General features: G+C 41.8%; 1 protein-coding gene across 4 annotated transcripts in view; it reads left to right on the forward strand.

The window, feature by feature from the left end:
- DICER1 (dicer 1, ribonuclease III) overlaps positions 1-23,313 on the forward strand; it is a 119,046-nt gene that overhangs the window by 51,524 nt on the left and 44,209 nt on the right. For all 4 annotated transcript variants that reach the window (XM_067555112.1, XM_067555111.1, XM_067555113.1 and 1 more), the window contains 7 exons: positions 8,383-8,551; positions 10,106-10,578; positions 16,999-17,131; positions 19,103-19,345; positions 19,433-19,587; positions 20,317-20,449; positions 21,030-21,105. In XM_067555112.1, coding sequence (XP_067411213.1) covers positions 8,383-8,551; positions 10,106-10,578; positions 16,999-17,131; positions 19,103-19,345; positions 19,433-19,587; positions 20,317-20,449; positions 21,030-21,105 — 1,382 coding nt within the window. The remainder of the gene's footprint in view (positions 1-8,382; positions 8,552-10,105; positions 10,579-16,998; positions 17,132-19,102; positions 19,346-19,432; positions 19,588-20,316; positions 20,450-21,029; positions 21,106-23,313) is intronic.

Raw genomic sequence — 23,313 nt, forward strand, 5'->3', positions numbered from 1 at the left:
CATAACAGTTGTCTGAAGTGCCTGGAGGAATCGCATAGGAAGGACAAGTGCTGTATCTGCAAGGCATTCAGGCTAAGGATGCAGAAGGAGCAGGAAATTCGTCTGAAGGCCTTGCTGATGGAGGCCGCCTTAAGACCAGCCTCGGAGTCATCCCGCTCCGTCTTGGTGCCAAGCACTGCGTCGGTGCAGAGCACCACTCCAGCACTGGAACTTCCACGGCACCAATCTTCTGCCCCGCCTTCAAAGAGAAAGCAAAAGAAACAGCACTCAGACAAGGGTCACTCCCCGTGCCTAAGGAGACTAAGGAAGTGGGGTCGGGGCAGGGCCTTCACACCATCAGGCCGAGCAGACTCTGTGGGAGCAGAGCTCACCACCTAGAGCCCTCAGTCCTCTGAGGGAGCCTCCTCCGATTCCGGGGAGTGGAAGAAGCCCTCCGTAGCTCGTGGTGCCATAGATGCCAGAGGCATTTCAAGTGGCAAGAGACTTAATGGCACTACCTTTGCCTCCGACCCATATGCCCTGGATGGGGCAGGAGAAAGGGAAGGCACCAGAGTCAAAAGGTAAGCCCCCGATGGGACCACCTTGATGGCTGCATGGCTCTCCAGAGCCCTGGCATGCCTTCCCACAAGCCAGGTCACTGAGGAGACAGTCTCCTCTCTCCAGGCACTGATCTCCAGGGGTGCATTCCCAGTCTCCAGCCAGATCGCCTCCAGCGGAGGCATTCAGCATTGTCGTCTCAGCACCGATCTCAGTTGCTGGTACCTAGACTCAGCTGGGTAGCGCAGATCTCGATCGAGGTCCAGCAGTCGATTGCCACCAGGGAGTCAATACCAGTCGTGTTCCCCAGCACTGTCGAGTTCGCCTGTGTGCTCATGGTGCAGAACCCGGTTGCTGGCACCTGGACGCTCCCCCAAGGATAATTGGCGCTATTGTTGATCTTCGGCAGTGAGGCACTCACCTGCGGCACAGTGTCGTTCCTGCTCCTCCCCACGATCGAGGACTTCTCTGGCTCGGTACCGATCTGGGGAATATTATCACCGGTAGCTGGTATCTCGCTCCCTGTCGCCAAGGTGGTAGTCGTCAGAGCACCAAAGGTCTCGGGAGGCCAGATACCAATCTGGCTCTCCTCAGCACAGCTCAGCAGGAAAAGGGTCAGGCTCGGGCTCTTGGTTGCCAGTGAGCGAGTCTGATTCCGCTGGGGAGGGTAAAGCTTCAGCACTCCACGCTAGCCAGCCCCATTGACCTGAGGGTCAGAACCAGGGTCCCTGCCCGGCTGCTCCAGGATGGTCTCACGGACAGCAGCCAACTCAGTGGACCTCGGGGAAACAATCTGTGGCCCCAGCACCCCTGGCTGAGATGAGGAGTTAGACCCGCTGGAGGGCACATCTACTGCAGTTCCCCAGCAACCAGCAGTCTTCCTCCTCTCCAGATGAGGTGGTTGCGTCAGGGCCCTCAGCCCCTTCTGGACGACTTCCATGCCCATCAGGAGCTCCTCAAAAGTCACCTCAGATTTGGGACTAGAAGCAGAGGAGCTCCAAGAAACGTTGGATAATCTCTTCGATGTGCTGGCAGCTGCAGCACTAGCCCAGGTCACCCTACCAGTCCACGAAGGGGTTCTCAAGGTGGTCAAATACCTGTGACAGACGCCATCCTCCTTGCCACCAACCTCCAAAAGGGCAGAGAAGTACTATGTCCCCGCTAAGCGGTTTGAGTACTTGTTTACACACCCTTCCCTGGGTTCCTGGTAGTGGCAGCTACCAACGAATGGGACAGGCAGAGACAACCTGGTACAACCCCCAAAAACAAAGACAATAAAAAATTGGATTTGTTTTGGATAAAAATATATTCTATGGCAAGCCTGCAATTCAGAATTGCAAATCAGCAGGTGCTGCTAGGGAGGTATAATTATAGCCTCTGGGATTCCCTGAAATGTTTCAGTCAGGCTCTGTCCCAGGAGCAGGCACCAGACTTGACTACCCTCCTTGAGGAGGGCAAGACGGTGGACAGGGCTGTCTCACAGGCAGAGTCGGATGTGGCTGGCTCAGCGGTGAGATCAATGGCCTCTGCGATCTCCATGCTCATAGTTTACAGTCGGCTGGTCTGTCCCAGGAGGTGCAACAGTCCATACAGGACCTGCCGTTCGATGGAAGTGCACTCTTCTCAGATCAGACCAACATCAAACTCCACGGGTTAAAGGACTCTAGGGCCATCTTGTGCTCATTGGGCATTTGCATGCCATAGGCTTCAAGGAGGCAGTCCTTGCCTGCAGCAGAAGCCAAGATACCAGGCCCACTGTTTTGGGACCTACCAGAGGAGAGACAACAGAGAAATTTTAGATGGTATAAGTTGGGCCTGTCTTCCTCCTCGGCAAATCAGCTGACCCACTCCAAGCAATCTAGTGGCCAGCGCCAATCGTTTTGATGATGTGCCCGAGGATGGCCTTCCAGTCTCGCACCAGGATCCTGCTTCCTAGCCATTCCAAAACCAGCTTGCTCCTTTCCTCCCAGCATGGACCCATATAGCTTCAGACCGTTGGGTTCTAGGGACCATTGCAGCAGGCTATACCCTGCAGTTTTCTTCCCCCTCCCCCCCAGTATACTCTTCCGTCCCCGTCCCTCTTCAGGGACCCCTCTCACGAGCAACTTCTTATGCAAGAGGTAGAGAATCTTCTCGCACTGGGAGCTGCGGAGGAAGTTCTGGCGGACATGAGAGGACGAGGCTTTTATTCCTGCTACTTCCTCATTCCCAAAGTGAAGGGGGGGCCTCAGGCCTATCTAGGATCTGCAGGGGCTAAACAGGTACATTAAAAAGTTGAAGTTCCGCATGGTCTCCCTAGCCTCTATCATCCCCTCTTTGGGTCCAGGAGACTGGTATGCCACCCTCGACCTGAAGGACGCATGTTTTCATATCTCAATATTCCCCAGACACAGGCATTTCCTCCAGTTTGTGGTGGGAGGTTCCCACTACCAGTTTACGGCCCTCCCATTTGGCCTGTCGTCTGCCCCAAGGGTATTTACAAAATGCATCACAGTGGTGACTGTGTATCTCAGGCACCAAGAGGTTCAGATTTACAAGTATCTAGATGACTGGCTGATCAGAGACAAGTTGCGGGCCCAGGTCCAAACCAGTCTGGACTTAGTTCTGGGCCACTTGTCACTGTCTGGGCCTGCTGGTGAAAAATCCATACTGATGCCAGTGCAGAGAATAGAATTCATTGGGGCCATTCTTTATTCTGTGCGGGCAAGGGCGTTCCTGCTGTGGACTCAATTCGAGACCATGTGGAACCTAATCATGGGCCTGTGAGTCTCTCCCTTTACAATGGCATGAACTTGCCTGCAGCTGTTGGGACATATGGCAGTCTGTACTTAAGTGCTGCGTCACGCACGTCTGGGACTCAGGTCACTCAAGCTATGGCTGGCCTCGTACGCTCTGAGCAGGCACCACTTAGATGGGGTGGAAGGCATCCCCTTTGCAGAGCTAGCCCCCTCGATGACCCTGGTTTCTGACGCATTGGACCTGGGGTGAGAGGTGCATATCAGCTCGGGCCACAGCACTCAGGGGACCTGGTCGAGGGAAGACCAGGGAGTGCACATAACTATCAGGGAGCTCAGGACGATCACCTTGGCGTGCAGAGTGTTCCTCCCCTTCCTGAGAGGCATGATGGTCCAGGTTCAGATGGACAACACTGCTGCAATGTATTCTATCAACAGGCAGGGTGGGGTCCGCTCCCCGGACCTGTGCTCCCTGGACCTGTGTCAAGAGGCCGAGAGTCTGTGGAACCTGGTGACGGCATGATATTCACCTGGTGGCTTCAGACCTCCCTGTTATCAAAAATGCCACAGGGGACCGTCTCAGCAGGACATTCTTACCTTGCCAGGAGTGGTCTCTCCACCCGTCGGTAGCCGATATGATTTTCCAGAGGTGGGGGGTTTCCCTAAGTGGAACTCTTCACCTCCAAAGTCAACAAGAAGTTCAGTCAGTTTTGTTCTACTCGCGGGTTCGATGAGGGAGCGCTGTCAGACGCCTTCCTACTTTCGTGGTCAGGGAGGCTTCTATATGCCTTCCCTCCCATTCCGTTGATTCACAGGGTCCTGCTAAAAACCAAAAGAGACAAGGTGAGTGTCATTCTTATAGCACCCATATGGCCCAGGCAGCACTGTTCATGACACTCCTGGAACTGTCCGTTGCTTCCCCTCTGGAGCTGCCGCGTTGACACAGCCTGCTTTCCCAGGATCAGGGACAACTGCTGCACCTGGACCAGGAGTCCCTGCACTTGACAGTGTGGAGGCTGAGTGGTTGAGCCGGGAGGAATGGGCTTGCTCGTTTCTGGTACAGGCTATACTAATGGGTAGCAGGAAATCTTTCACCAGGGTATCATATTTAGCCAAATGAAGAGATTCACATGCTGGGCTGCAGCCCAGGTGGCCTCGCCCCACAGAGCATCAATCCAGGCGGTGTTGGACTACCTGCTGTACCTTAAACTCTAGGGCCTCACCATTGCCTCATTGAAAGTGCATCTGGCTGCCATTTCAGCCTTCCATCCTCTGATTCAAGGGAGGTCGGTCTTCTCTCACACCATGGTGATTAGGTTTCTAAAGGGTATAGATGGACTTTACCCCCAGATTAGGGATCCATTATCCCCCTGGGTACCCCTAAACTTAGTCCTCTCCAGGCTCACGGGGGCACCGTTTGAGTCTTTGGCTACCTGCTCCCTTTTGTTGCTATCATGGAAGGTAGCCTTCCTCATTGCCATCACCTCGGCTTGTATCTTAGATTAGGACATTTACCTCAGAAACGCCTTACACGGTTTTTTATAGGGACAAGGTCCCGCTGAGGCCCCACTGATCCTTTTTCCCCGAGGTGGTGTCACAGTTCCACACCAGCCAGGACATCTTCCTGCCAGTATTCTTCCTGAAGCCGCGTGCTTCAGAGGAAGAATGGAAGTGGCACACGCTGGACATGTGCAGAGCCCTGGCCTTTTACATCGACAGGACGAAGCCATTCCGTAAGTCCATGCAGCTGTTTGTGGCGGTGGTGGACGGGATGTAGGGCTTTACCTGTCTCTTCACAGCGGAACTCCTCGTGGATAACCTCCTGCATTAAGTTCTGCTACGAATAGGCGAAGGTTCCCCTTCTGGGAAATGTCACAGCTCATTCTCTACTAGAGCGCAGGCTTCTTCTGTGATGTTTCTGGCGCAAGTGCCTATTCAGGACATATGCAAAGCCATTACATGGTTGTTGGTACACACCTTTACATACCACTATGCCATCGTTCAGCAGGCAAGGGACGACACCAGCTTCAGCTGGGCAGTGCTGCAGTCAGCTCATCTATGAACTCCGAACCCGCCTCCAAGGTACTGATTGTGAGTCACCTACAATGGAATCGTAGGAATCCAGCAAGCACTCGAAGACAGAAAAGACAGTTACTCACCTTGCAACTGTTGTTCTTCGAGATGTGTTGCTCATGTCCATTCCATGACCCGTCCCCGCTGTCAGAGTTGACAGCAAGAAGGAACTGAAGGGGTGTAGGGCCGGTAGCACCTTATGTACCGCAGCATGTGTGCAGTGCTGCAGGGGGTGCCGAAGCTGGCCCTGTGGGTACCGCTAAGGGAAAAAAAAATTCCGGTAACCGTGCACAGGGGTGCGAATGCACCTACAGTGGGGAATGGACATGAGCAACACATCTCGAAAACAACAATTACAAGGTAACTGTCTTTTACAAATGGGTTTCACTAAACTGGGTGGCTGAGCAAGAAAATGACAGATGACATTCAGTTTTGATAAGTGCAAAGTAATGCACTTTGGAAAACATAATCCCAGTTAAACATACAAAATGATGGGTTGTAAATTAACTATTATCACTCAAGAAAGAGATCTTGGAGTCATCCTAGACGGTTCTCAGAAAACATCTGCTCAATGTGCAGCGGCAGTCGGAGCTAAAAATGTTAGGCACCATTGGGAAAGAGAAAATAAGACAGAAAATATAATGGCACTATATAAATCCATGGTACTCCCACATCTTGAATACTACGTGCAGGTCTGGTTACCCTGCCTCAAAAAAGATATATTTGAATTGGAAAAAGTACAGAGGAGTGCAAAAAAACAATTAAAGATATTGGACAGCTTCCCTATGAGGAGAGATTAAAAAGACGGACTGTTCAGCTTAGGAAAAAAGGCAGATAAGGGGGGTTATGATAGTGGTCTATAAAATTATAAATGGTATGGAGAAAATGAATAAGGAAGTTTTATATACCCCTTCACATAACACAAGAACCAAGGATCAGCCGATGAAATTAATAGGCAGCGTGTTTAAAACAAACACAAGAAAGTACTACTTCATACAACACATAGTCAACTTGTGGAACTTATTGCTAGCGGATGTTGTGAAGGCCAGAAGTGTAAGTAGGCTCAAAAAAGAATTAGATAAGTTCATGGAGGAGAAGTCCATCAATGGCTATTAGTCACAATGATCAGGGACACAACCCCATGCTCCGGGTGACCCTAAACCTCTGACTGATGGAATCTGGGACTATATGAAAGGGGGTAGATCACGCGATAAATGCCCTGTTCTGTTCATTTCCTCTTAAGTATCTGGCACTGGCCTCTGTTGGAAGACAGGATACTGGGCTAGATGGACTATTGGCCTGACCCAGTAGGGCTATTTTTATATTCTTATGTTCTTTAAAGTAGGAAAGAATCAAGTGGGAACTGCTACATAGCTGAATGGAGATGCTTCTCTACCTGGGCTCAGCTCAGTCAGTCAGTCTTCTGCAGACTCTATGGATATTTCAGTCATTTTAGATTATCTTCTGTTATTGAAGAGCTCCTGGTCTTTCCATTAGCTCACTGTGAGTCCATCTCGCAGTAATCAGTGTTTTCCTTCCTCCAGTAAATGGATGTTCCCTTTTTACTCACCTAACAATAGTGAGATTTGTAAAGGGCCTTTCCATTAGTGGTCCAGCCTTACCTCAATGGGACCTCTTTCTTGTCCTGTCAGTACTCACCAGATCATGATTTGAACCTTTTAGCAGTGTGTTCTATATTCCACCTTTCTGGGAAAGTTGCATTTTTAGTTATTACTTCAGTCAGAAGAGTGAGGAAGATGGGGAGCACTCATTGCAGCTCCATCATATACAGTTTTTCACAAGGAGAAGGTCTCCCTTCACCTCATCCTAAATTCCTCTGTAAGGTAATGTCTGAATTTCGTGTCAACCTACCAATCCACTTACCTGTTTTCTTCCCAGAACCTCATACTTCCTTTTGAAGAGAAAAGGCTTCATTCCTTGGATGTCAGATGTGCCCTGACATTCTATCTGCAAAGGACCAAACCAATGAGAAAATCACTAAGACTATTTCTCTCTATAGCAGAAAGGATGCAAGGACAAGCAATGTTTTCTCAGAGAATCTCTAAATGGATTTCTGGTTGCATCATCACATGCTACTAGCATATCCCTCACCTGGATGGAGTAAGGGAACACTCCACGAGGGCACAAGCTGCTTCTGCAGCATTTCTGCGGGAAGTACTGATACTGGATATATACAGAGCAGCTATCTGGAGTTCCATTCCCACCTTCACAAAACATTATGTGCTAGTTCAGGCCTCGGCTTCAGAGGCAGCAGTGGGGACTTCAGGCATCTTTACTGCCAGCTTTCTCGAACCCCCTCTCCAGTTTGAATACTGCTTGTTAGTCACCCACACGTGGAATACACATAGGGACTAACGCTTGAAGAAGAAATGGAGATTACTTACCTGCAACTGAAAGTTGTTCAAGATGAGTTGTGTCTAGCTGTAGTTCACTGCCCGCCTGCTTTGGATCCCGTTGGCTTCACAGTTAGGAGGAACTGGAGAGGCTTTGGCCCTCACTGCCTCTTATGCCCTCAGTCTGGAGCACGAGAAAGGAATTGCACATGTGCAGGGCAATAGACACTGCTTGTTGAGAATCTCAAGACTCAGCCACATGGCAGACGTGTATCCACGTGTGGAATACAGATAGGGACCACACATCTCGAAGAACTTTCAGTTACAGGGAAATAACCTCCATTTCCTACATGGCTCTGACACTCTCTCATGAAAAGTTTAAATATATGTGTTTGGCTCCTGCATAGTGTATGAATTATACTTATGTAGTCTTTTTGAGAGATGCTAACTTTTAAGGTATTAAAAATGTGTGCTATTTCTGATGTACTATATGATATCATAAACTGTGTATTCATTTGTTTTCTGTTTTTCTGTTTATTATTACCAAAAAATAAAATAAAAATAAAAAGTTCACAAACTGGTTATGGCTGTCCTTCCTGCTTAATGTATAGCCTTAGCAGCTGAAAACAATTCTGACTTTCAACAGCTATGGTTGACCAAATCTTTTGTTTCTCTCAATGAAGATATACTTCTCAGCCATGTGAGATTGTGGTAGATTGTGGACCATATACCGACAAAAGCGGGCTGTATGAAAGATTGTTAAAAGAATTGGATGAAGCACTTAACTTTCTAAATGACTGCAACATATCTGTACTTTCAAAAGAGAGGGACTCGACGTTAATTTCTAAACAGGTAAGGACATTGTCAGATATAAAACACATACTTAGACCTTTATCATTGCTTGTTCATTGCTTCCCCTGTTAATTACAGAAACTTTTATTTTAGTTCAGCCAACCTAAAATATATTAACAAAATTAATCTTAAATTCCTCTGACCTGATTGTGAAGTTTTCATTGAAACCCTGGATGAAATTGTGGTTTCATTGAAGTCAATAGTGAAACGCCCACTGATGTGAATGTGGCCAGGATTTCACCCCTTAACACTGCTACTTTAGAATTTTGTCAGATTTGTGTATCATATATTTTCTTTATTTTGCATAATTATTTTATTGCTTATTTGTTAAATAATTAAACAAACAGAAAAAGGAAATAATGCTTCAGGAAGTATACTGAAAAATTATCCCCAATAGGTGTCACAAAATGAAATAAAGTTTCAGTCAAATACTCTGCTTCAGGCTCTTCTGCTTCTTTCAGCTGCCACATTCCTTGGGTCTCTGTAGTCCCAAGAGCATTGCCAACATTACCTTCCTAACAAGCTTATAGAGAAGGAAATGCAGAGTCACACAAGAATTGCCAAGACTGTTCCCAGTTCCTTTGAGCAGTTAGGGATGGAGAGGCAGAGAAGAAGCAGGAGAGAGAAGGATAGTGTTTTCAACTGGAGTTTGTTGACCCACAAAAAATCTCAGTGCAAAATTTTAACTGTAGGGTGATGCTTCCACTGTAATATTGCATCAGGATGTGGTGGATCATGGGTCTTGTTTAGTGATATAGCAACATCGCAACACAATGTCAGGATTTCACACTATAATGTTTGTGTGGCATTTGGCTGCTTGGTTCAATGACAGAGGTGCCTTTCCAGCAGGCTGAGTACTGCTACACTAATCCCTGTTTAAATTAATTTAAATGAAATGTATTTTGTTTGTTCACACTATTCTTTTCTCTCTTTAAAATATAGTTTTCATTTCATTACTTTAATTAAAATGGTTTCCTTTGATAGGACAGACTTCATAAAATCTAGTTAAATACATTGAATAATATATATAATAAATCAAGAGGCTATCCTGATAGCCTTATTTGTAGAATTTTTTGGCAAACTATCAGTAACAGATAATGATGCAGAAGTGCCTATGGAAAAGATTGCCTTGTTTATAAACCTATTTCCACATTAGACTCTGGTATTATACTGTACATTTACTAAGTGCATTATGAATTATTATAATTTTAGCATTATTATTTTGAGGCAGATTTCCAGATTGCAGTGCCATCAGAACACACAATAGTAATTAAATCCTTCTGGTCAAAGGACAAAAATGATAAAATTTAGAGTTCAGCTCTAATGGCTGGTGTTTCTGATGAAGTATATTTACATTTTCTCCTAACATGATGTTTGCGGGGGACTTCTAAATGAAATAACTGTACATATCTTTTGATTCTTCTTTATAAAGAAACCCAGTCGCTATTGTGCTTACAATAAGGATTATCCTCATATTAAACATGAAAGCCCAATATAAAATGAATAATTATTAATGTATCCTGTTGAACTTGGGTTTGAATTCATTTATTGTAGATACTGTCAGACTGTCGAGCTGTGTTGATTGTTTTGGGACCCTGGTGTGCAGATAAAGTAGCTGGAATGATGGTGCGAGAGCTACAGAAGTACATCAAACATGAGCAAGAGGAGCTGCACAGGAAATTTTTATTGTTTACAGACACTTTCCTAAGGAAAATACATGCACTCTGTGAAGAGCACTTCTCACCTGCCTCACTTGATCTGAAATTTGTAACCCCGAAAGTAATAAAACTGCTTGAAATCTTGCGCAAATATAAACCATATGAGCGGCAGCAGTTTGAAAGTGTTGAGTGGTATAATAATAGGAATCAGGATAATTATGTGTCTTGGAGTGATTCTGAAGATGATGATGAGGATGAAGAAATTGAGGAGAAAGAGAAGTCAGAGACAAATTTCCCTTCGCCCTTTACTAATATTTTATGTGGAATTATTTTTGTGGAAAGGAGATACACCGCAGTCGTCCTAAACAGGTAAAGCTTTTAAAAATGAAAATCTCAAAGAATGTATCACATTGACAGAGGGAAAAGGGGTATTAGGGTTATATAGGAAACTAAATGCTGTATTTCAGGAAAGCCACTCCATTTTGTGTTTGAGTCAAACACGAGACCTGGAACATTTGACCAAGAACCAATATGAGCTTTGAGTAAAATTTTCAAAAATATCTCACTTTTTTGAAAATGGGACTTAGGCTCCTAAATCACTTAGATGCTTCTGAAAATTATACCCTGTGAATTTTATCCTGTGACCATATATCAATGTGATCCCAGTTTAGTGGAGCCCAAGCATATAGTTGTAAATGAAGAGATTATATATGCAATATTGGAACATTTGGAGTTTACAAAACATATTCAGTAAAATGTCAATCCCTTGTTGTGTTCCTTATCAGCAACAAAAAAGGTGACCAGTGACACATCTGCCAAAAAATACTGAAGATGTGTGCAATACTCTAGTTGGTTCAGGTATAGATTTTTTTCTGAAAACGTGATCTGCATTAGCAATATATAAACACCACTTTACTAGTAAGTACTGATTGCCCCAAGTAAACAATGAAGGAGGTACTTCAGCAAATAAATTAACTGTTTTTAAACCACTAATATGCTGAAAAAATACCCCCATACAATTTATCTAATGCATTCATCACATATTAGCATTAAATATTTTTACTTAAGTGTAAGTTTAAACAAGATTAAACTTTCTTAAGGAAGGAAATGAAAAGTTATTCCGCCGAATAATACATATCCTCTACTCATCCTCTACAAGCACATGCCTTGCTATTTCCACAGCTATCGTACACCACAGATCTTGCTCTATAGCCTTAGTGCTGTCCCATTTTCACCCTTCTGTTCACATCATTTTATCAGATTACTTTCCCCAACATTCGTAGTTGGTTCTGTTGGAAGATACTAAAGGTTTTTATGCAGAAGGATGATTTAAAGGGTGTGATCTGGGGGCCAAATTAAGGATGCAGAACATGGTTTGTATTGTACAATGGTTGTGATAACAATAAAGTGTGTTTGTGGGTGAAGTAGAGGATTTCTACTGTGAAGCAATACTACTGTTAGGTTGTATACTATTAAGTAGCTCAACCTTACATTTCCTTGCTTTTGTGGATTTGTCAGGAAGTATTATAGCAACCCCTGCTGCTTCCAAACTAAGTTTTTTCTGTGGTAATTTCCTGGATTGTTTCTAAAGTTTAGGGAGAAGAACAGATCCGTGGGGTTGCAAGAACAGCAAGAGAATGTTATCCATCAACAGTTGTGCATGAACTTTTCTCAGTTATAGGATAGAATCTGCAGAAAAACCTCCATGGGGGAGTAACTCTTATGTGCAACTAACCTGTGTTAGGTTTGCATTCACCAGTCCCTAATAATCAGGTTTACATGAACCCTCCCTCTCCTCATTCTCTCTTCTCTCTCCTTACCCCACCAATCAGTCAGTGACTTGTATGAGCCTGCTCTTTGCACTCATCTCCCAACCTCTTTCTTCCATTCCAGTTAGTCTTCTGTATATCAAGTCCCCATTCACCACTCAAGGTTAGATGCCCCATCAATCAGGTTTGTGTTCACACCAAATAAATTTTCAGTTAGGAAAAATAGAGAATAATTGTTAAAAATGATCCTAACTCCAAAATTTGTCTTTAAAAACAAAGACAAACAAAAATGCTCCCTGTTGCATTAGGTCTCCTTAGGATCCACTTTTCTACCAATTTTTGTGTAGACAGACAATATTTTTAAGAGAGCTTAGTCAACAAGGAAAAGTTTCAGACAGAGACCAAATTTAAAGACTTCCTTTTTAAAAAAAAGTTCTGAAGAGAAAGCAAACAAAGTCCATAGAAAATTCAGAGAACATAAAAACTAGCCATGTTTTGAAACTTCACACCAACTGGTCTCCTCCATTTAGAGAGAAACAGGAATGTATGCCCACTCTTAAGCTCATTTTAGAACACAACTGAGGAGTCACCACTAGGCACCTCCATAATTTTTTGTGCACAGTTTTCCCAACTGTGAAGAAGATTGGCTAAAGTCCAGATTTGGTAAAACTTTGTTGCGCTTAAAAAATTAATTACTTGTTTGCATCCATAGACACAAATGAAAACTTTTGCCATGGATGCACATGTGAATTCTGAAGAGGCATAAATTAAGCCATGTCTATTTGAAGATTTGGCCCACATGTTGTTGAAAAGCCTGCAGCAGTTACTGATTTTCATTCAATGAAGTTTTCAGTAAATGCTTCCTATTTTTGTATGCTGCAAAGCTAATAGCTTTATTTCTTCTGGACAGAAACATAATGTTCTGCACCTACCAGTATTTAATATTAATTTGCAATTTGGGCCTGATCGAAAACATCCATTGATTTCAGAGTTTTGGATCAGAACATTCATGAAGTGTTTTTTTAATTGAACGTACACTTTAATTATTTTGATCTCTGGAGTGGAGACCATGTTTCCCAAAGGGAAAATGGGACACCATGCAGGGCTGGTCTGAGTTGCTAGCCAGAGCCCTACCTGTATACTTTTACATGATTTATAAATCAAATCACATCCTGGCTGCTAGAACACTTCAAACTTACAGTACATATTATTTAGATTTATAAAGAATTAACAAAAAAGCATGTGTCTTAAGACTCCAGGCAACCTTTACTTGAGTTATGGAAATTAAAGTATAAAACAAGTATTGAACATCTAATTCCTCACTCTAAAAGTCAACCACTGAACAAAGATTCTCAACATAAACCTCCCTACCCTCACACTATTTCTAAGGTTAACTTTCATCAAACTCTTCCCTTTCCATAGAATCACAGGGTTAGAAGGAAGTGAAAGGGTCATCTAGTCTACCCCCTGCCGGATGCAGGATTTATTGTGTCTAAACCATCCAAGACAGATGGCTATCTAGCCTCCTTTTGCAAACTTCCACTGAACGAGCTTCCACAACCTTCCTAGGTTATCTGTTCCATTGTCCTATTGTTCCAAAGACATTTGTGAATAGATTGGGTTTACAGAATGTTGAAAAGTCAGCAGATCCAAGCAGTTTCACACCAAGGACTAAAGGACTCTTTACTGCCAGCTCCTTCTTCTTTCAGCTGAGGGGGATTCAGCTCAAAGGGGTCCACTGATTGCAGTTGTAGCAATAGGGCACATGGAGAAAGTCAGTCTTCCCAAGTAGGAAGACCCCAAAACATTAGGGCTTTATAAGTCATAAACAACACCTTAAATTCCACCCAGAAGCCAATAGCCTAGTATTGGACATCACAAAGTGGGGGCACTGTAACCTTGTTGTGCTTTTGCTATTATTAATTGCCATAGGTATTTTTTAATTTGAATTTTAGTTGCATACCCCATGGAAACGGGAAAACAAATTTCTATTTAAGAGATTTTTGTTAGTTTTTAACTGTATTTGTTTGGCCATATGAAGAAAACCACAGTATATGTATGCAACAAACCAGGGTATAATCCAGACTAATGAGCAGTTCTCTGACAGCTGCCTTGCAACATTGAGTGCCTTACAATGCTTTGTTGTAGGGGCTCCCACCTGGGCCGCTCACAAGTAGCCTTCCAGCATGCAAGTTACTCCCTGAGTGTTTGTGTGTAACTGTAGTCTGCCGATCATACTTTGGTTACACTCTGGCTCTCACCAGCCTTCATTATATTGCAGGGTGATCCGAAAACAGCCCTAGTCTTAGATATCCCCCCCAGAAATATATGTCCTGTACTGTCCAGCCCTCTCCTGAACAATACACCTTATATAAAGTCCATTATTTCTTTATAGAAATAATATGCGCACAACTTGCCATCCCAAATGGAATTTCCCAGACACTTCAGTTTAAACACTGGGTCAAATAAAACAAGTTTATTAACTACAAAGGGGAGAGATTTTAAGTGAGTACAAGTAATGAGGCATAAGTAAGAAATGGTCACAAAAAAATAAAGATAAAACGCAGCTGGTGCCTAACTCAGCAAACTATGTTAAATTCAAAGCAATTTTCTCACCACATGATTACTGCCCAAACTTCTTCGGTCAGGGCCCCTTCTCCAGAATCCAGTGAGTGCTTCCTTTGTTGTTTCAGATACTGTCAATGTGATGGGCATGGAGAAGAGAGTGGGGGCCCTTCGGTGTTTTATCTCTCTCTCTTAATAGTTGCAGTCCCCCTCTCGAAAAACATTTCCAGCTGAGTACTCGGAGACAAAAAGTCTATGGGGAAGGATGTTCCCTGATGCTTTTTCCTCACCTTTGTTTCCCTTCATGCTTGATGATGACTCTGTTTACTGGTTAAATGCAAATTAATTAAATCATGCATTCCTTTGTTTGAGACAAACCTGTCTGCCAACCTCAGTTTGGAACGTGGTGTTAACACCGTACAATGGAATTGTATAACTTCACATACAATGTTACCACACACATTTTATCAGGAGGATACTGACCGACACCTTACATTGCATACTTTGTACAAAGATCATTACAATACTGTGTAGAGTGTGAATAAATGGATATATTCTGTCACAAAATATTACTAGTCTATGGTTAAAAATAGACAGGAGAAAAGCTCTTAATAAATTTTCCTGTAAGTAGTTGCCTATGCAGTTGTGCACTATGAAATGTTATATCATTAATTGTATTTTTCTCTACAAGTGAAGTTCATTATAGACTTTATGGAATCTTTCAGTAGAAATCCAAATTTGAGATTTCTTACTTTTCACCATCATTGATGTAATACAATAGTAAAGTTTTAGAGTTGGAATGTCATTTATAAGAAGAAACAAAGAAAAAGATTTTCACGGTGCGACTTTCAAAAAAAATCAGATGCATAACTGCACCCCTAATTTTGTGCAGGTGTAGCTCTGTCCCTCTCTAGTAGCTGGACCACAGAGAGATTGATGAGTCCGAACAGCCTTTGAACTAACAGCCTCTGGGTGTTTTAATGCCAGCAGTAGAGACACGCTTTTAGACCCAGAGATCCTAGGTTCTGCTCCCCACTGCAGAGGGCTCATCATGGAGCTTTGCATTGCATAAGCAATTACTGCGATTACACACAGAGATTGTGTATTTATACACACATGGCTAGTTGCTTAATTTACTCATCAAATCACAGTTTGTACAGGCAGACTTTTAGCCTACTAAACCTGTAAAAAGGGAAAGGCAAAAGAAGAGACCTACTTAAAAATGAATGCAAAAGGATGACTAAATATGAATAATCATATAATCCATGTTCAGTGTTAATTATTGAGGAATTTATTAATTTCAACTAATTGCAAACATTTCGATTAAGAAAGATGCGTCCATATTTTTAATCAGAGTGCTAAACATCACATTTCTAGTCTCATTTCTCAAAACTTTACAGCAAACCTTTTGAACCTTTTTGCTTTTGTCATTAACATACAGTACATGAACAGAAAATATTTAAATTATGCAGATATTTATCCTTAACATTAACCTAATAACCTTACATTCCAACACAATTATCCATAACAGTAAAACAATTTCTCTATATTGCACCATCTAATATTACTTTATTTAACCTGCAAAGAATCAAGAGGGCCTTGCACTGTTTTGTGCTGTGATTGTGGAGTCAGTGTCCTTTTTGTAATTTTGTTAACTTATGGAGCTACGCCTTGATGGTACAGCTTGGTGCAGAGAGTCCCCCCTTACCTCCAAAGACAGTTGCAAGATATCGGACCTTACATTTCATGTTCAAGATATTTGTGTGTGTGTGCATACAGTTTTTATAATACAGTACACATTCACTATATTTGTCATCGCCACAACAGTTGAAGGTGTAAAATGGTTTGAGTACAAAGGTTTATAATGTTTAGAACAGATATGAAAATTTGGTGCTAGTTTGTTAGGTTCCGTCCTTTGTAGATTTTGACCAAATGACTAGTGATGTGGAAACCTAAGTTTTAGGGTGCCCAACATGAAGTCCCTTGGTACTCTAGATAGGGATAAAAATCTGCTGGAGCCCGAACCTGAATGTCTACACTGATTTTTAGGCCCTGTGTAAGCATACCTTAAAAAGAGCCTTTTTGTTCCAGTGGGGATACTTGACACTTTCGGAAAAGTAAGTCCCTTTAAAGGTGTCAGTTTGGGTACCCAGGAATTGAGGAATCCCCAAATCACTGGTCACTTTTGAAAATCTTGGCCTTTAAATATAGGCTTTTCTATAATAGGTCTAAAGCATATCCATATGTATGCACTCTGTCTTTGATTAGCCATACGGAAGTTTTAACCATAAACTTTCTGTTTTGGGGGGGGGGGGGAATATTAATGATATTTTTATATATTTTGGCAAACTATCTGATTACTAAACTTTCATTTTCAATATAGGTCTTACAAACAAAAGATTAACTTTCATTTTCTCAGCTATGCTTGACTCCAAAATATTTATAATATTCTTAGGTTGATAAAGGAAGCTGGCAAACAGGATCCAGAGCTGGCTTACATCAGCAGCAATTTTATAACTGGACATGGCATTGGAAAGAATCAGCCTCGTAATAAACAGATGGAAGTGGAATTCAGAAAACAAGAAGAGGTAACTTAAATAAAATAATTGTACAATAATACTACATTCAGAATCATTTCGTTTGCAGGTAAAATCTGTGTACAGTAACTCCTGGAAGCTCAGGAAGTATTCTGGCTTGACGGATCTGCATACTTGGTGGTGGTGCAGATGCTTTTACAAAAAACATGTTTAGAAAAATTGGGTTGTCAAATTATATAATTGGATAGAACTTAAAATGTATAACCAGTTTCTTGACTTGTCATATCATCAACCATTTAATTCTCCTCAAATGGGTTAAGAATGGTACATTATTGTATCACAGAAAATCAGGTGTCTTGGAATTTCCTGGTTGCTGTTTAGAATATTAAGCTCTTTTGTAATAACAGGAAATTGCTGATCATTAAAAGCTCAGAATTACATTGTTTACTGCAGAATAAAAATTCATGGTCTTGAATTTCATGTTGAGACCTTTTTTAAAAAATTACCTTTTAACTGTGTTTTGAATTTGAACTTCTTTGTTAAAAGACATCTAATAACCTGAATCCCAGTAATAGCCTTGGCTCAAAAAAAAAAAAAAAAAAAAATCACCTAACTTATTGCAAGCTGACCTACTTTGATATCATTAGCTTATTCAATTAAAGGAACAAAATTGAACACTTTTTAAAATACAAACATAGCTTACAATCTGATATAAAATCTATGAAAATGTAATATCCTAGCATTCTGAAATCTGTTTTGATTAATTGGGCTGGCTGACTGATTAAGTTTGCATTACAAGTTTTGTTATAATGTATTAATGGCCAGGATCCTTTTAACAATAAATGGTGTGTGGAGTGTTTGGGTTTTATACATGGGAGTGTGGGAGCATTCACTAATACAAGACTTATTATATTGCTCTGTATTTTTCAAGGTTGTCGTTAAATAATGATGTGGTGTAACAGGTATTAAAGTCCATTAATGATTTAACAGCCAATTCGTTTAAAAAGCCAATGGTTGTATTTAATAAATTCCTAAAACAAAAGCTGAAGAGCACCAAAATTAGGGAGTGTATTTAGGAGTGTTTTAGCTGAAGGGAAACTAGAATGAAACCTTATATCCCTCATTCAGAATACTTCCAATTTAAAAACAGTTGAAAATTTAACCTTTGTTAATCCTATTTCACAACTGAATCTGTTTTGAAAATTAGGGCCCAACATTAAATGGGTTATAAATTCTTACATTCTTTCCTTTTAAATGAACCTAGTTTTTACTTTGAAAATTAGTTTTTACTTTGAAAATTAGGGCCCAACATTAAATGGGTTATAAATTCTTACGTTCTTTCCTTTTAAGTGAACCTAGTTTTTACTTCCTTTTCTGGAATTTTACAGTATAGTTTGACATTGTTCATTGGTTATTTTTGCAGGTATTTTTTGTCTGGATTTCTTATTTGTTTGTTTTTTATATATCTGTTGTGACTTTTTTTTTAGCTGATTGCCCAAAATTATTCCTTGATCCTAGGGAATTAAATTTGTCATTGGCAGAAACGTCAACTATGGAAATTGTCATTTCCAAAAGTGATGCTTCAACCTCAAGTATGCTGATTGGTTATTCCCAAATTGTTGACTTCAGAAATGCTTTTCTGAACAGAACATTTCTTGAGCATAGCCAAAAAATATGTAGCATTGTAAATAATCAGGCTCCCCTACCCCCCATTATTAGAAGTTCCCACATCTTTTTAGATTCCCTCATAATTTGATATTTAAGATTTAATTCCTAGGAAACCAAACTGCCTTTTTCTGATGAAATGTTGTTGCTCTAAGAGTCTCTGAAAAGATTTTTCTATTGTAGTTTATTTTGGTGGAACATTGTAATCCTTTTGATTTTTTTAAACATGTTTTTAGAATTCTGATTCCATCCTTCAAAGGTTTTTTACATTGAATTACTTTTAATGAATTTTGTAATGTTAACAGTTGTGTACAGAACTGATTTCTTAGATATTTCTTTTCTTGATTACTTTTATAGGTACTTAGAAAATTTCGAGCACATGAGACCAACTTACTTATTGCTACTAGCATTGTAGAAGAGGGTGTTGACATACCAAAATGCAATTTGGTGGTTCGTTTTGATTTGCCCACAGAGTACCGTTCTTATGTGCAGTCCAAAGGAAGAGCTAGGGCACCAATCTCAAATTACATCATGTTAGCAGACACAGACAAAATTAAAAGTTTTGAAGAAGATCTTAAAACCTACAAAGCAATTGAAAAGGTATGTATCCAAAGGAACATGCTTCTTGTTTAGCATAGTATTTAAAAAAAACCGTTTCTCATCACAGTTTGTTCTTAAAATGTTAAGATCCTCAGAAACAAATGCTCAAAGTCCGTTGATACTAGTGAAACTGAAACTGAACCCATCGTGGATGATGATGATATCTTTCCACCCTATGTGTTGAGGCCAGATGATAGCAGTCCAAGAGTTACAATTAACACTGCGATTGGACACATCAATAGGTATGAGGCAAATTCACTTTTTTTCCTTTCACTTTGACATCTTCAGGCACTGACGTTCTCCATTGACTTTCACAACGGCAGCATGGGGTGTGGCACTACAAGCTTCCCCATAGCTCTCTGCCACTATGCTTCAGCTCTGTTCTGAATGAGTATGAAAGGGTAAGCCTGTCTCCAGATCCATTGTCATTGTCTGAGACTGCCAACAAGGATGGCAGTATGGTTGGTATTAGTGATGGGGATTGCCTGTCTACTAAGAACTGCACAGATACATGAAAATAAAAAAACATGACTGATGTGTACTCCCATTGCTAAATGCACTGCTAGAAAGTGCTGAGTTACTACAGTCATGCACCATATAAAAACCTATATAAAATAGAGACCACCAACTCATTTAATAAAGTCCATCATTCACCAGCAAATGGGCAGAGACTTAGTTACTTCTGAAAGGGCCAGATTTATAGAGGTGCTTTAGTTGAGAGGCCACATAAAATCCTCCAACTCACATTTGTGATAATTTGTGATCTGCTGTATTGTTCATAAAAAGGGTATTGGTTGCCTACATTAAATCATTTTACTATACTAAATATTAATATTGGGAAATTCAAGCAATAGGACTAAAATCTTCCATACTTCCTGCATCAGTAATGTGAGATTCCCTGTGAGCTGTACATAGGATTCTGCTTTTTAGATTTAGAATGATAGGCTTTTTAAAATGTATTGTCAAATTAGGTACTGCGCAAGATTACCAAGTGATCCATTTACTCATCTGGCTCCTAAGTGCAAAACCCGAGAACTACCTGATAATACATTTTACTCAACCCTCTACCTGCCAATTAACTCACCTCTTCGAGCCTCAATTGTTGTAAGTACTTGGTATGGGGATGGATATAAGTGAATTATGCATGTGTATATATACGTGAATGAATTTTCCATTGGCATTAATTCATACCCAGTATATCAGCTTTATGTTTTTACTGTAACACACTGTAACTACTTCTGCTTTGTTTATTTGTAGTCTGTTTTCTCAACAACTTTCTTTCATTGTACATCACAAAGACTTTTGCTGCTTTTCCCGCAGCCTCATGTTCATGCACATTTGCTTATTTGAGTTGTGGGATGTGCTCCAGAATTCTGTGGTGCCATATTTCCTCAGGTTCCACTGAGAAATAACAAAGCAAGAATATCTTTGAATGAGGCAGTGTTTATGGCAGATTGGCAACCACACCTACATATCTATATTTTAAACTATAAATAGTAATTTTATATTTCAACACTCTGCATAGGCAGCATAAGAGTTGATAGTGTTTTTAAAAAACTGTTTTGTAATGAGTTTTAATGTCTCTTCTGTCAAAGTTTATGAAACCATTATAACATTTAAATATATTGGTAAACTATATGTATTGTTAAATATAGATTTAAAATATCTTGTGAAATATTTCTAGGGTCCTCCAATGAGTTGTGCAAGACTGGCTGAGAGAGTGGTAGCTCTTATTTGCTGTGAAAAACTGCACAAAATTGGTAAGAGTCTTTGAAAATAAGAAACATCTCTTTAGAGAGAGAGGAAAATCTTTATATTGAGGCATTGGGAAAGTTGCAGGTAAAGACTTCTGTCATATATAATATGGTAATGGAGTTCATGGTTTAACCCCCATTGTGCAATGTTCTGTGATGTGATCATATATTGAAATAATTTAACATGTATCTGTGTAAAGGTGTAGTGTTAAGGTTGTCAAGAAAATCTCATCATTTCTGTGGTTTTAAAATGGTAAATTCAATATCAAGTTGCAGTAACATAATGTTTGACATGGAATATGCTTTTTATATGGGAGAACATTTCAATATCAGCTAGCAAATCACATTTCACATGTAATTTGAGAGCTATATTTCTTAGCCATGAGATAACCAAAGAATGACTTATTAAAAGTTCAATAGTTACAAAAGCTCTTATGTACAGTCCAAAATTCAGTGCTTTAAGAGGCAGCTTCTCTAGTAGTTAACTGTAAAATATTTGAGAACTCTGAGTTCTTCAAGTGTTGGCCCTATGTGTGTTCCATATGTGAGTATGCATATGCACCATGTACCTGAATCCAGAAACTTGCAAGTAGTGTCCATTGGTCTGCCTCCAACCCCTGGCTCCTTTTGGGCTCTGCACCAAAAGTATAAAGGGAGGTTTAGACGGGCCCCTTCTCCATTCCTCCTTAGCATTGCATGGCCTGAGTCAGAATCCTCTAGTGTCTGGAGCTTTCCTCACACTGAGTTTTGTCTTCATCTCTGTAAATATAATTGTATATAGTTTTAAGTGGTTTTATAGTTTTCTGTATTGGTAGTGTAGCTTTGTTTCCCACCCAATCGGGAACTCTCTCGTCTCCCCTTTTGGGAGTAGGATTATGCCCAGAATTCTGGAAATCAAAAACTCTGTTCTGTCCCGCTCCTTCTTGGTCAGTGACAAGCACCAGTGCTGTCTTTGCTGCCTTGGGGAAGTTCATGTTTCCGCCAACTGCAGTATTTGTTGTTTTTTTCCCACTCCAGACCTGAGGGGGACGAGAGCTCTGACTAAGGGAGTATCTCATGGAGAAAGCCTTGTAAGATCCAGGCTGGGGAGACACCCCAGTACATTGGCTGGAGGCCTCAAGCAGCTCCTTTCTGAGCTTGAGCTCTGGAACAGAGGCTGGATCAGTTAAATCTAAAGACTTACTGTGTGGGGCCACTCATGAGTGTGAGGGGAACTCTTTTCAAGCATAAGAACAGAGCCCCCTCTAAGCTGCCTTCCTGGAGAAAGGATCCCTCCCAGTCCTCCCAAATAAGGTGAGTCTTTGCGTGTCAGTTTGCCTAAGCCTCTCAACCACAAAGGAAAGCATACAAAATGAAAGCTTCCATGAAACTGTCCCCTGGTACCAACATCGGTGCCGACCACAACCTCTAAAGAGTCCACGTACCATCATCTGCTGGTACCAATGAAGAACTTCAGATGGGACCCTCTCTCCCCATTGGCAAGTCGTTCCCCTATTCCATCCATGAGCCAGAGTTCTATCTTCGAGTGATTGCTCATATGCATTCCAATGTAGGTGTGTGCGTGCCCAGTGCACAGATTCCCGGAACTTTTTCCCTAGCAAGCCCCGCATGGCCAGCTCAGGCGCCCCCTGGAGTGCCGCGCTCATATCGCGGTATAAAGGGCGCTGCTGGCTCCGCGGGTCCCCAGTTCCTTCTTTCCGCCTGTGATGGTTGCTGGAACTATCGCCTCTTGCTGCGTGCAAGTAGCTCATTCCCTAGTTTTTCATTACTGTTTCAAAGTTGTGTTCATTAGTTGTTATAGTGTTAGATAAGTTAGAATTAGTTATAGTGATAAGTTTAGAACCCCGGACGGGGTTCCTTCTACAGAGGGAGTCATGCCGGGTTCCACAGGCTTTAAGAACTGTGATTTGTGCGCTAAAGCCTTTCCGATCAGTGACCCGCATGACCTCTGTCTCCGGTGCCTGGGCGAAGAACACCGTCGAGACAAATGTAAAATTTGCAAGTCCTTTAAGCCTCGGACTCAAAAAGAACGGGATGCGAGGCTAAAGGCAATTCTAATGGAGTCGGCGCTCCGTCCAGCTTCTGAGCCGTCCCGGTCTTCGTCGGCACCGAGTGTGTCGTCGGTGCGGAGCGCCCCCCCACCGGCACCGCTTTCGGCACCGTAGCGGGCCTTGAAGGGGCCGAAGAAGTCGGCACGGCCCCTGGCCGCACCCA

This window comes from Emydura macquarii, unplaced genomic scaffold, assembly GCF_026122565.2.
Source record: "Emydura macquarii macquarii isolate MOO-44397 ecotype Brisbane River unplaced genomic scaffold, CSIRO-AGI_Emac_v2 contig_1551, whole genome shotgun sequence".
Taxonomy (NCBI): Eukaryota; Metazoa; Chordata; order Testudines; family Chelidae; genus Emydura; species Emydura macquarii.